Source organism: Stenella coeruleoalba (assembly GCF_951394435.1).
Source record: "Stenella coeruleoalba genome assembly, chromosome: 9".
Classification (NCBI taxonomy): domain Eukaryota; kingdom Metazoa; phylum Chordata; class Mammalia; order Artiodactyla; family Delphinidae; genus Stenella; species Stenella coeruleoalba.
Window position 1 is genome coordinate 89518374 of NC_137155.1, and position 15611 is coordinate 89533984.

The 15611-nt window shown below is 38.2% G+C and overlaps 1 protein-coding gene across 5 annotated transcripts in view; it reads right to left on the reverse strand.

Annotated features, from left to right (window-relative positions):
* The window catches only part of DGKI (diacylglycerol kinase iota), a gene marked incomplete at its 5' end in the record, with an annotated part of 450496 nt that overhangs the window by 162885 nt on the left and 272000 nt on the right, over window positions 1–15611 (reverse strand). For all 5 annotated transcript variants that reach the window (XM_079930955.1, XM_079930954.1, XM_079930953.1 and 2 more), the window contains 2 exons: window positions 11121–11232; window positions 12676–12749. In XM_079930955.1, the coding sequence (XP_079787081.1) occupies window positions 11121–11232; window positions 12676–12749 (186 nt within the window). The remainder of the gene's footprint in view (window positions 1–11120; window positions 11233–12675; window positions 12750–15611) is intronic.

Here is a 15611-nt window from a genome sequence, read left to right on the forward strand (position 1 = left end):
CAAATTAGGCTCCCAATTCCTCCATCTGAATAATGCTTTCAACTGTCTTGAAAAGTTTTAGATTACTTAGAAACAGACTCAACATGAAAGGCCCTTTACAACTGTAATGGCAGAAAATTGTGGCAGAAGTAAATACAGCTTATAGGGTCTGATTATGGTCTGTGTAGAATCCAAAAAGCTAATCAGGTTACCAAGCACCCAATGAAGAATCATCTTAATTAATAGGAATGCATTTCAACCAGTAAAATGAATTGAATACTTCTGCTTTGAAATGTGCAATTACAAGATAAAGTCTAAAAGAAACAATATTTTCTCCCATTCTAGTAATTCTATTTCAACTCTCTCTTAAAGCACCACTCTGAATATTTTAGATACACAAAAATACATACACTTTTACCCAAATAACTACACTCTTCTGTTTATATAATCATCTTACACAGATGTGTGAGTTTTCAAATAATTTACCTTCTTAGAAACATAATAGTTTCAAGGCATGTGAAATTTAAGGACTGAAAATAAAGTGCTTTCATTATTGAGTAAAAAAAAAAAATACAATAGTGTCTGCTATATGAATAGGAAGGTAAGATGTGTATGAATATGAAGCAATATTATTTAAAGAACATGGATGTTCAAAATTGTGCAGTATTATCTACATTTAATAATTTTACTATTCCATTTTCTCTACACCAACTCCCATCTATTATTTTCCTCCTTTTCCTACTAATGATGGGATGGGAGAGAAAAGGATTTGATAGACCCCCCTAAATATTCTCTCCTGACCTAGAGGGATCTCCTGAGCTCTAAACATATATTTCAAACTGCACATTTCTATATCTTCTTAGATGTCTCACAGGGGTTTCAATTTTAACTTATATAAAACAGAGTTCATTTTTTGACACTATTACCTTTCTTTTATATTTTCTATCACATATAATATATTCACCCTTTGCCTATGCTGGCCACCCAGCATTCACTGATACTCCTTTCTCACCCTTCACAATAAGTCCGTATCAATAACTCTTGAATTCACCAACCCCTTCTATCTTCATCACCACTGTCTTTCTTCAGGCTTTCGGATCTCCTCATCTCTTCACCTGGACTTTGGTACCAATGTCCTGATTTGTCCGTCTGTCTCCAGAAGTTAAGATTCTGGTCACCTTTCACACTGACATCCAAATAACTTTTCTGAGCAACAAACCTGATCCTGTCTCATGCCATCTGCTGCAACCTCCCCATAACAGTTAAAACAACAAATTATAAAAACCCAACCCTTTCTGCCCTTTATTCACCATTTGTATCATCACTCTGAGCCACCACTAGTAGTTCTCCTGGTTTCCAGGCCCTCTTAGGCTGATCCCTCTAGGGGAGCAGCCACTTGGCCATCTCACCCATAGAGACTCCTGCCTCCTCTGTGAAATTTTTGCTGATCTCCCCAGTTTGTAAATACGGTTCTCCTTTCCATCGTCACACATGCCTTTCTCCTAGAATTTGTGTCAGACTGTTATTGCTCATTTCTTTCTTCATCTCTCCCCACAACATGAACTGTGGGCATCCTGAGGACACAGCTTTTCTACTGGTTCATTTTGTAACCATTTTACCTAGCAGAGTGTCATTTATGGATTCAATAAGTATTTGTGGATTCAACAACTATTCAATAAATATTCATGACCGACATTGAATGAATGAGAGCAGTGAGACATTTTAAAATAAGTATTACCTTGAATTTACAAAACTCCTGTTAATTAGAAACCATCAATATTGCCCATATTTTCCATATGCTGCATGGCATTTAATGATACAGTCTCAAAAGTTACGCAGCATCAATTCCACTGTACTCTATTTGCCAAGTATTTGTAAGCCCACCTAGATTCAAGGGGAGGGTATACAGATGCAAACTCTTCATGGGAGTAGTTCCCAAAATTGGATGCCACTTCCAAACCACAGTCACCATCAAAAGATGCTAGTGAACTAACTTATTATTTTGAAAATGTATATATAAAAGAACCATTTATCCTGCTTCTCTGAAACAAACTGTATAACTAAGTAACAAAACAGTAGGAATAGAAAAAAATTTCTCTTTAGAGACATATTCCAGTTAATAAATGAAGGATAGAAGTAGAATATCACAATTTTGCAACCACTGATGATTCCTGGATGCAGACATTGATCGTCAAAGACTGTTAACCAGAGAGAGAAGAGAGAGAGAGAGAGAGAGAGAGAGAGAGAGAGAGAGAGAGAGAGAGAGAGAGAGAGAATGAGACGTTACATATCCTCTCTTGGAAGAATAAAACACTACTTACAAAAGAGATCTGGGAAAAAATGTGTCTGATGAATCTATATCCAAATATCAACTTAGCGGAAACAGGGAAGAGAGAAGAACACGTCATTGAGACTTTGGGGATGTTATCAGCACAGTACAGGACAAATAGCCTGGTTTCTTTAATAAATAAATGAAGGGAGAGAGAGAGAGAGAGAGAGAGAGAGAGAGAGAGAGAGAGAGAGAGAGAGAGAGATGGGTGGGAACCTACAGAGACTTAAGTGTCATACCAGCCAATCACAGTGAATGCATTTTATATGAATCCTGATGAAAACAAACAGAGCATAAGAAAACAAATGACATCTGCAAGACAACTAAAAATTTGAATACTGAGTATTTAGTGATATTCAGAAGCTATTATTTTAATTTTTGAGATAACATTTTGTGATTGTATCCATAAAAGAAAATCTTACCTTTTAAAAAACACATTCAGAAAATTTCATGGGTAAAATGATATAATATCTGGGATTTACTTCAAAATAATATGAGAGGAGATCATAGCTGGTGACAGAAATAAAATTGTCCATGAACTGATAATTAGAAGCTAAGGGATGGTGCGTTAGGGTCCAATATACTGCCTGTTTTTACACTGAACTTTTCCCATAACAACTATTTATTCTTAAAACACACTTTAGGTGGAAGCATGTGCTCGGCTTCCCGAGGCACCCCTATCCCCTTTGTGAGTAGAGCCTGGGTACAGAATGCCACCAACCTTGCCTGATTTCATCAAACAAGCCTTCTGACAGGTCTCCCATCCTCTAGCTTTCTCCTGGCTTCAGTCCATCTTCTCCAGGATGACCCAGCCGTGTGGCTGACAGGGTCTTGGTGCTCCAGCCAGGTGTCAGGCCTGAGCCTCTGAGGTGGGAGAGCCGAGTTCAGGACACTGGTCCACCAGAGACCTCCCGGCCCCTTGTAATATCAGTTGGCAAGAGCGCTCCCAGAGATCTCGGTCTCAACGCTAAGACCCAGCTCCACTCAATGACCAGCAAGCTCCAGTGCTAGACACCCCATGCCAAACAACTAGCAAGACAGGAACACAACCATACCCATTAGCAGAGAGATTGCCTAAAATCACAATAAGTTCACAGACACTGAAAAACACACCACCGGACGCAGTCCTGCCCACCAGAAAGACAAGATCCAGCCTCATCCATCAGAACACAGGCACCAGTCCCCTCCACCAGGAAGCCTACACAACCCATTGAACCAACCTTACCCACTGGGGGCAGACACCAGAAACAATGGCAATTACAAACCTGCAGTCTGCGAAAAGGAGACCCCAAACACAGTAAGTTAAGCAAAATGAGAAGACATAGAAATACACAGCAGATGAAGGAGCAAGGTAAAAACCCACCAGACCAAAAAAATGAAGAGAAAATAGTCAGTCTACCTGAAAAAGAATTCCGAGTAATGACAGTAAAGATGACCCAAAATCTTGGAAATACAATGGAGAAAATACAAGAAACATTTAACAAGGACCTAGAAGAACTATGGAGCAAACAAACAATGATGATGATCAACACAATAAATGAAATTAAAAATTCTCTAGAAGGAATCAATAGCAGAATAACTGAGACAGAAGAAAGCATAAGTGACGTGGAAGCTAAAATAGTGGAAATAACTAACACAGAGCAGAATAAAGAAAAAAGAATGCAAAGAATTGAGGACAGTCTCAGAGACCTGTGGGACAACATTAAATGCGCAAACATTCAAATTATAGGGGTCCCAGAAGAAGAAAAAAATAAAGGGACTGCGAAAATATTTTAAGAGATTATAGTTGAAAACTTCCCTAATATGGGAAAGGAAATGGTCAATCAAGTCCAGGAAGCACAGAGAGTCCCATACAGGATAATTCAAAGGAGAAACACACCAAGACATATATTAATCAAACTATCAAAAATTAAATACAAAGAAAAAATATTAAAAGCAGCAAGGGAAAACCAACCAATAACATACAAGGGAATCACCATAAGGTTAACAGCTGCTCTTCCAGGAGAAACTCTGCAAGCCAGAAGGGTGTGGCAGGACATATTGAAAGTGATGAAAGGGTAAAAGCTACAATCAAGATTACTGTACCCAGCAAGGATCTCATTCGGATTTGATGGAGAAATGAAAATCTTTACAGACAAGCAAAAGCTAAGAGAACTCATCACCACCAAACCAGCTTTTCAACAAATGCTAAAGGAACTTCTCTAGGCAGGAAACACAAGAGAAGGAAAAGAACGAAAAATACAAACAAACCCAAAACAATTAAGAAAATGGTAATAGGAACATATGTATTGATAATGACCTTAAATGTAAATGGATTAAATGCTCCAGCCAAAAGACACAGACTGGCTGAATGGATACAAAAACAAGACCTGTATATATGCTGCCTACAAGAGACCCACTTCAGACCTAGGAATATGTACAGACTGAAAGTGAGGGGATGGAAAAAGATATTCCATGCAAATTGAAATCAAATAAAGCTGGAGCAGCCAATACCATATCAGACAGAATAGACTTTAAAATAAAGACTATTACAAGAGACAAAGAAGGACACTACATAATGATCAAGGGATCAATCCAAGAAGAAGATATAGCAATTGTAAATATTTATGCACCCAACACAGGAGCACCTTAATACATAAGGCAAATGCTAACAGCCATAAAGGGGGAAATGGACAGTAGTACAATAATAGTAGGGGACTTTAACACCCCACTTTCACCAATGGACAAATCATCCAAAAAGAAAATAAATAAGGAAACACAAGCTATAAATGACACATTAAACAAGATGGACGTAATTGATATTTAGAGGACACTCCATCCAAAATCAAAAGAATACACTTTCTTCTCAAGTGCTCATGGAACATTCTCCAGGATAGTTCATATTTTGGGTCACAAATCAAGCCTTGGTAAATTTAAGAAAATTGAAATCATATCAAGTATCTTTTCTGGCCACAACACTATAAGACTAGATATCAATTACAGGAAAAAATCTGTAAAAAATACAAACACATGGAGGCTAAACAATACGCTACTAAAGAACCGAGAGATAACTGAAGAAATCAAAGGGAAAATCAAAAAATACCTAGAAACAAATGGCAGTGAAAACACGATGACCCAAAACCTACGGGATGCAGCAAAAGCAGTTTTAAGAGGGAAGTTTATAGCAATACAATCCTACCTCAAGAAAAAAGAAAAATCTCAAATAAACAACCCAACCTTAAACCTAAAGCAATTAGAGAAAGAACAAAAAAAACCAAAGTTAGCAGAAAGAAAGAAAACATAAAGATCAGATAAGAAATAAATGAAAAAGAAATGAAGGAAATGATAGCAAAGATCAATAAAACTAAAAGCTGGTTCTTTGAGAAGATAAACAAAAGTGATAAACCATTAGCCAGACTCATCAAGAAAAAAAGAGAAAAGACTCAATAGCATTAGAAATGAAAAAGGAGAAGTAACAACTGACTGCTGAAATACAAAGAATCATGAGAGATTACTACAGACAACTATATGCCAATAAAATGGACAACCTAGAAGAAATGGACAAATTCTAAGAAAAGCACAACCTTCCGAGACTGAACCAGGAAGAAATAGAAAATATAAACAGACCAATCACAAGCACTGAAATTGAAACTGTGATTAAAATTCTTCCAACAAATAAATGCCCAGGACCAGATGGCTTCACAGGCGAATTCTATCAAACATTTAGAGAAGAGCTAACACCCATCTTTCTCAAACTCTTCCAAAATACAGCAGAGGGAGGAACACTCCCGAGCTCTTTCTATGAGGCCACCATCACCCTGATACCAAAACCAGACAAAGATGTCACAGAAAAAGAAAACTACAGGCCAATATCACGGATGAACACAGATGCAAAAATCCTCAACAAAATATTAGTAAACAGAATCCAACAGCACATTAAAAGGATCATACACAATGATCAAGTGGGGTTTATTCCAGGAATGCAAGGATTCTTCAATGTACACAAATCAATCAATGTGATACACCATATTAACAAATTGAAGAATAAAAACCATATGATAATCTCAACAGATGCAGAAAAGGCTTTTGACAAAATTCAACACCCATTTATGATAAAAATCCTCCAGAAAGTAGGCATAGAGGGAACTTACCTCAACATTAAAAATGCCATATATGACAAACCCACAGCTAACATCACTCTCAATGGTGAAAAACTGAAACCATTTCCACTAAGATCAGGAATAAGACAAGGTTGCCCACTCTCACCACTACTATTCAATACAGTTCTGGAAGTTTTAGCCACAGCAATAAGAGAAGAAATAAAAGGAATCCAATTCGGAAAAGAAGTAAAGCTGTCACTGTTTGCAGATGACATGATACTATACATAGAGAATCCTAAAGATGCTACCAGAAAATGACTAGAGCTAATCAATGAATCTGGTAAAGTAGCAGGATACAAAAGTAATGCATAGAAATCTCTTGCATTTCTATACACTAATGATGAAAAATCAGACAGAGAAATTAAGGAAACACTCCCATTTACAACTGCAACAAAAAGAATAAAATATCTAGGTATAAACCTACCTAAGGAGACGAAAGACCTGTATACAGAAAACTGTAAGACAGTGATGAAAGAAATTAAAGATGATACAAATAGATGGAGAGATATACCATGTTCTTGGATTGGAAGAATAAACATTGTGAAAATGACTATACTACCCAAAGCAATTTACAGATTCAGTGCAATCTCTATCAAACTACCAATGGCATTTTTCACAGAACTACAACAAAAAATTTCACAATTTGTGTGGAAACAAAAAAGACCCCAAATAGCCAAAGCAATCTTGAGAAAGAAAAATGAGCTGGAGGAATCAGGCTCCTGGACTTCAGACTATACTACAAAGCTACAGTAATCAAGACAGTATGGTACTGGCACAAAAACAGATATACAGATCAATGGAACAGGATAGAAAGCCCACAGATAAACCCACGCACATATGGTCACCTTATCTTTGATAAAGGAGGCAATAATATACAATGGTGAAAGGACAGCCTCTTCAATAACTGGTGCTGGGAAAACTGGACAGCTACATGTAAAAGAATGAAATTAGAACACTCCCTAACACCATACACAAGAATAAACTCAAAATGGATTAAAGGCCTAAAGGTAAGGCCAGACACTATCAAACTCTTAGAGAAAAACATAGGCAGAACACTCTATGACATAAACCACAGCAAGATCCTTTTTGACCCACCTGCTAGAGAAAGGTAAATAAAAACAAAAATAAACAAATGGGACCTAATGAAACTTCAAAGCTTTTGCACCACAAAGGAAACCATAAACAAGATGAAAAGACAACCCTCAGAATGGAAGAAAATATTTGCAAACGGAGCAACTGACAAAGGATCAACCTCCAAAATATACAAGCAGTTTATGCAGCTCAATATCAAAAAAACAAACAATCCAATCCAAAAATAGGCAGATGATCTAAACAGACATTTCTGCAAAGAAGATATACAGGTGGCCAACAGACACATGAAAAGATGCTCAGCATCACTAATCATTAGAGAAATGCAAATCAAAACTACAATGAGGTATCACCTCACACCAGTCCGAATGGCCATCATCAAAAAATCTACAAACAATAAATGCTGGAGAGGGTGTGGAGAAAAGGGAACCCTCTTGCACTGTTGGTGGGGATGTAAATTGATACAGCCACTATGGAGAACAATATGGAGGTTCCTTAAAAAACTAAAAGTCGAACTAGTATATGATCCAGCAATCCCACTACTGGGCATATACCCTGAGAAAACCATAATTCAAAAAGGGTCATGTACCACAATGTTCATTGCAGCACTATTTACAATAGCCAGGACATGGAAGCAACCTAAGTGTCCACGACAGATGAATAGATAAAGAAGATGTGGCACATATATACAATGAAATATTAGTCATAAAAATGAAATTGAGTTATTTGTAGTGAGACGGATGGACCTAGAGTCAGTCATATGAGTGAAGTCAGTCAGAAAGAGAAAAACAAATATCATATGCTAACACATATATATGGACTGTAAAAAAATATATGGTTCTGATGAACCCAGGGGCAGGACAGTAATAAAAACGCAGATGTAGAGAATGGACTTGAGGACACGGGGAGGGGGACGGGTAAGCTGGTACAAAGTGAGAGAGTGGCATGGACATATATACACTACCAAATGTAAAATAGATAGCTAGTGGGAAGCAGCCGCATAGCACAGGGAGATCAGCTCGGTGCTCTGTGACCACCTAGAGTGGTAGTATAGGAAGATGCAAGAGGGAGGGGATATGGGGATATATGTATACGTATAGCTGATTCACTTTTTGATACAGCAGAAACTAACACACCATTGTAAAGCAATTATACTCCAATAAAGACGTTATAAAAATTTTTTTAAATAAAAAAACACACTTTACTAATTCCTTAAAGTCAAAACTCCTAGATAAATTCTATAATGCACTTTGTGATGTCACCCCTGTCTTCCTCTCCAGCGTCACCTACATCACTCTCACTTAACCTACCTTTATGCTACATAAGACTAACTGTAGTCTCCACAGAGGACTATGGTCTCTAATACTACCAAGTGTATGTAAATTTCCCTTTTTCCAGAATGCCAAGTCCATTCTTCTTCTCCTGGCAAAATTCATTCATCCTGTCACATTTACTCGTTGACAATTACAGGTATCAGGCTCGCTGCTGTGTACCAGAGATACACTGGAGTGATGGATACCGACCATCTGCCACTCCCACCCAGCACTCCACCCCTTCCCTGCGCTCCTTTTTGTCTGTGAAACTGACCCATTTAGACTGTATTAATGGCCCCCTTGTCCTCCGGCTTCCGTTAGACTTCTCCAGAGGGAGACAATGGCAGAAGCTCTGGAGGGCAAGAATTGTATTGATGCCCCTGACCCTCTCCCTGCCAGGCTGGCACAGGATGGCTGCTTTCACTTAGCAAATACTACTCCTAACTGGTGGTCTTTCCCAAATAGTTCTCTTTCTGGTACAACTGACTGCTTCCCTGCCTTTGCACCTTTAGCTCAGGAATACAACACCATCCATTGTTGCTTCTCATAAACCTAGTGCACTATTTGTAAAGAGTCCCTCCATTAAATTCTCCTCTAATTACCATTTCACTCTGCCATATCCTTCTTGTTCAGACTTTAATTATATAATTGTAAGCAGAAACAACCCAAACCAAAAAAAGACTGTAAAGAGAACCTGACACACATACAGACTGAGAAGTTATAGAAGATGAAGGGGTAAAGAACATTTGAGAGAGAGGCAGCATATGCAGTGTCCCTGTGGTACAAAAGAAGCAAGGGATGTCCAAAGCGATACTTGACTTGACAGGCAACGAGCTAGAAAACAAAGAGGGCAGTGGGAAAGGATGGAGAATCAGAGAGAAACTCTGTTTCTCTCTTTGTGATAAAGATTTAGATTTTGATCTTGAGAGCAATGGGAAAGTGTCTTAAAATTCTCCCTGCCCTCCCAAGCCTAGGTAAGGGATCATCTTCTCTTAGACATTCCCTGACAGCCTTCTACCACACAGCCAGGACTAGGAAGCTCTCACACACGGTAAACATTCAATACACGGTCACTGGATTAGTGAATAAATGAATGAGTAAAACACATGTGGCCAGGTTTGTCTTGGGAACCTCCAAGAATTCTCCCTGGCACATACCCTACCTGGGCTTATTCCTATTTTCTCTTGGCCGAATCTTTACCTATAGTTAGCATAAAGACCTTTGGAGAGAAAGAGCTATACATGAGCTACAACTCTGGAAATTAGATCAATCCTAGAGCAATCTTTTACACCTAATGGCCATTTCATTGTAGACATGGCACATGTAACAAGCAACATCACCATCTCAGGCGATGGACATTCTTGCCATAATCACAATAGGGTATTCTGTTAAATCTCACTAATTCGAGGTGATGGAGGAAAAGTCGTTTGGAATCCACAAGATGAGTGAAAAAGAGTTGTTTTGGGTTGTTCAGGACAAGAAATGCAACCTTCTTGCCTTGAGGCATAAGGTATGGCCCAAACCAAGCGCTAGCCAAGTGCAAGTAGAAGCTTTATTTTAATTTGCTTTACAAACTGATAGTGTGGCCTGATTTACACCGGATACAATGATAAGCAAACTTTTTAATTGGTTTCCTCATCCTTCAATAATAAGTTGAAACACATGGCTAAAACCTGCTTGAAACTGACCTTATACTATACGTTTACTTTTTCAATGCCAGCAAACAAAATTAAAATGCAAGGTGATCTCGATACTGTGCAACTGAATATTCATTAACGTCACAACAATGATGTTTTTCTATATTCGGGTATTTTGTGATAAGGGAGACGCCCATCTTATGCTTAAGCAGGCAAGATGGAGATGAATGCAAATGACCACTTTCCTTATTATCTAAGCACTCAAGTACTCAGCAAACCAGAAAAGTATCAAATGGCAAGGTTTCTGCATCAATGCTAGGATATGTCTGTGGCATAATGTTTTTTAATTAGCATGAAAACTTTCCACATCATTCTGGTAGAAAATTCATCAGGATAATTAACACATAATATTCATGTATCTTTGAAGTTTAAACAAAAAATATGCATCAATTTTTTTTAGTGACGTGAAGAATTACTTTTTGTTTTTGTCTTCCCCTGGCAACTCTACATTGCATAAAGTTTGTGAGTTGACAAGCCAGGAAAGAACATTATACCAAGGTCCTATAAAATGAATAGTAAAGTCTAACTCTGACTAAAGCACATTACACTTCAATAACATAGACGCATTGCCCACCAGAGAGGCCATGGTGAATCCAATGACTTCAATATAACCATCGTCATGACGCTGAGGTTCAAAGTCATGGTGGTCTCCTGGGTTCCCCCAAGGCATTGTGCCAGCACAATATCTGCAAGAGAAGAGTAGAAACAGAATGAAATTTGCTCCAGTCTTCCCATGATTATCATTGGGGATTAATTTATAGTTCAACCCGATGTTTATTTCACACATCTTTCTACTCTTGGTTCACACCTCCCAATAAAAAAGAAAATGAATTTATCACCTCCAAGTATCAATTTATGAAAATGGGGCAAAATTTTACAACAAAAGCATCCCGTGGAGCCCAACTTTCTCCTAATTATTTATCAACGTGTCTCACTCTGTAATTCACCAATGCTTACTTTCTATCACATACCATGAGTTATCAATAGGTGGTTTCAGAACTTGGTCTTGGAGGGAGACATATACGTGCCGATAGGAAAGGGAAATGGAACGGAGGTGGGTAAGCATCAATAATATACACAGAAAGAAGGCAATAAGTACCCCAGGACGAAGGAAAGGTAACTGAAGCGGACAGAAGGAGTGAAAAACGGATGAGACAAAGATGTGAGATTAGAAAGGGAAGGGGAAATCAAGGAAGTTAAAAAGTGGAGGAAGCAAAATCCAGAGGGGGGATGGGGGAGGAGCAAGAAGAAAAAGAGAAGAGCATTGTTATTGCTAATCAACAATGTTTCCTGAGAATCTACTAGGCCTTCTACTTCGACAACTAAAATGAAAATACTTCCGGAACAGGATGTAAGGGGCTACGTTGAGCACTGCCAAAAGTAATCAGGAGACATATTTTCCTAGCCATGGATTTACTCACAATTCTCATTTCAACTAAATTCAGTCTAAACAGAACTTGCTCATGGATTTTTGTGTCTGAGTTGTCTGGTTTGCAAATAACAAAGGGTCATAGATCCAACCCCTTTCAAAATCTTGGCTTGGGAGCCTAGAATCTAATTTGATGTCACTGAGATACATGCTTATTTTGAGACTAGTTAATCTTAAATATCCCTTTCTCCTGAGGTATATAATAGCACCACAGAGAGCTGACATCCTGGCTAGAAAATGCTCCTCTAATTGATCCTATTTTTTCAAAGTAATCATCTGGCAATTATTCTGAATGAATTCCATGCTGAAATCAGGCTGGATGGTTGCCTAATAGCTTTTGGGAAACTGAGAACAGGGATTTGTTCAAGTCTATCATTCCTGGGTGAGGGGTGAGGGGATGGAAGGCGTCAGTAATTGAGAATTACATTAAAATGTTCCAGTCCAGAGGGCTGCCTGGGCTTCTTAAGGGTGGGTAAGTATACACCATGCGTGCCGTATCACATAAACACAAAAGTACCACAGAGAACACGAAACAAACCAAGTAGGAGAACAAAATTATCAGACTCGAAAACCCTTAATAAGCCATTAAAATAACTGTTTTTCATTGTTTGTACCTGGAAATTCTCTATAATGAAAGCAGAAAACCTTAAGTCAAATGGAGTTCACATCAAACCAAGGAAACAATATGAACAGAGCTTACCTGGGTATATTTAAAAATACTATACACTGGAACTTCAGTTCCTGAATCTTTGGGGTGAGATCTGTTCCATCACACTGCAACAATCAAAGCAAAAAAGCAAGGATTCTGAAGTAGGCTCAAGTCTAAAAGACAACTAGGGTGACAACAGCATGTACCATGGTCTTCCCCTTGTCCCTGTCTCTGCTGAAGTGGATGCCCATTACTATGATTGAAACTTTATTCTGATTATAACTTTCCCAGACCCAGGGTTCTGGGCTTGGATTTGTTTTGATTGAATATAAAAACAAAGCTGCCATTTGACCAGAATGATTTTTCTCTGGTCTCACAATCAAAGGAACGATCATCACTCTTAACCTTGGATTATTACTGGATAGCATAAATTGGCTTGTAGTATCAACATTAGAAAATTTATAAACGTTTAAAAGAATAAAAAGGATGAATCCTCAAGTTGAGGCAGTAGCAATCTCTACCAAAGTCATCTGATTCAAACAATAGTCGTGAATGTGACCATTTATTTTATTTGCTTTCTGAGATAATTTTTATTTTGAAAATATTCAACATAATATTTTGAACGCTGTTTAAAAGGAATATACCCTGCATGCTTTTTTAAAAGTATCTGTTATAAATTAGTGTTAGCAATCACTAATTAGTGATTTGCTCTTATCAATTTAATCTCTTACAGACTGTGACCGGTCTTCTGCGATAAACCGCCATATTGAACCTGGCCGTGACCCTGGGTTTCGAGAGCCTCAGGGTGGCTTGGCCTCAATACCTCTGTGTGTGTGGCTTCCCTCACCAGTTAGTACTTTCCTCAAGAGCATCATCTGACTAATCAAAGAAAGGGGTTTCGTTTCCCTTTCTCATTTCCCACTGGTGACAAATGCCAAAAGAGGAACAGTCTAGTCATGACTGTAGGCCTCTCAATGTCAAAGGTATAAAGCCTGCTTTTATATTTGCTCTCCTCACACCCTCATCACAGAATTTCCCCCACTGTCTTCTCTGCTGAAGAGAGGGTAAAGCATTCCTAAGCTCCCTGCTAATTTCTAAGGATGGCTTCAGAGGGAGTTTCAATCCAGGTAAAATGACTCTGCTAGTGGTCAAGGTTGTCTCATTCTCCTCCCAGCTGATCTTAACACAGCATAATTTTTTTTTCATGAGCATTCTCAAAAATTGTTCCTGGGAAATCTTACAATCCTAAATAAACAAAGTATTTTCAAACGTTTTTTAGATAGGAATCAAATTCTGGACATTGACTGAAGGTGTTTTTACAACACTCTCAGATACTTAAATAAACATGAGGTCTCCCAATTTAAGGACTTGAAATGAGTTGATAGATGGCTCTACCAGTGAAGAAAAAATGTAGACATCTTAAATGATCAAAATTGAGTGTTGAAAGCAACTGAACTTTTTAAAAATAGCATGTGATACATCAAAAGCATGCAAAGCAGTATTGTTGCATTACAGAAAAAAATTATACTTAATATTATTGTACTTAGAATTCATTTTCTAAAAAAATTTTCTACTTTCTCCTCCTGAAAAACTCATCAGCGATTCTGGAAACTCATCGAATTCTGTGAGGATGGGCACCTTACAATGTATTGAGTTTTACAAAATTTTCTTATATATTATTGCATTTAAACTTTACAACTCTTTAGAGCGGCCGTTTTCAACTTTTTCCTTACTTCAAACACACAAAGGAAAATATGTACACACAAAATATCTTCCTGTGTACAAGCTCACACACTGATGAATCAAAACAAGAAGAAGAACACATGTGAAGCAGAACAAAATAATGCTGTATGTAGGTTTTCATTACTGTCCTCTGGGGTGTGTGTGTGTGTGTGTGTGTGTGTGTGTCTGTGTGTGTGTAGCATTCATGTGAGAGATTATTAACTATTACCTTGGAAATACTGACTTCACCCTGTGGCAAAGATAAGATGGTCTGCTGTTATGTGTACATCTAATTGCTCTAACCCCCCATCCTTTTCATCTCACACTCAGGAAACATACAATGATGTCGTTGTAGAAATATCCTTGTGTCACAGCACAATGGTCAGTAACTGTTGCTTCAAATGCATATGCTGTTATGCCTGCTTTACAGATGAGGAGAGAGAACTCTTCTGAAAGGTTGAATGCTTCCCCCAAAGTCATATACCTCATAAAGATAGACCTAGGACTGAATCAGAATTGTTCAGACTTAGTTTCTATTGTTTTTTTTTCTCTTCATAAAAAAAAGAGATGATTACGTAGACCAATCCACCTGGAATGTTACATGTACAGGCTGATATCAAATCTTTTCTAGTTATTTGACTGCCACCTTGGCCTCTCTACAAGCTTCTTTTAATCCCTGATACACAGCCAACCATGCCTGAGATATTTCTCATCAGGAGGACTGCCAGATGTGGGAGAAAAGCTTTCTAGTGGTGAGGCGGCATAGAGCTTAATTTCCATCCAGCTGAGTTAAACAGTGGACAGCATTACCATTCCATATGGCCACTGCCCTCCGCTCAGTGGCTCTCCCGGCAGGTGCTGCAATGTTCCTAATAATGTGAAAAATACTGCAAGAGGAGGGAAGGTTTATTTTTGGCTTGGTTGAAGGCAGCCAAAGAAGAAACAGGGGAAGTTTGAGGCAAGGTTGCTGCTACTTAACTAACCATCATTTTATCAAAATCAAGATCTTCACAGTTCAATGGACCATGTGTCTTTCTTGTATCTAGCTTTAAAAAGGCAATATTTCAGTTTTCAAAAGTTGCTACTGCTATAGGATGCTTGCTTTTCGTTGGTATTTCATGGGAACTGAAACATCTGAAAGTGATGCCCAGGGTGATTAGTGGTAAACTCTGTTTCAACTGATTTAGGAGATTCATGTCTCCTACAGGCTTTATTGGTGACAACGAATTTGAATTTGTATCCTCTCAGCCTCCTCTATATTCCTC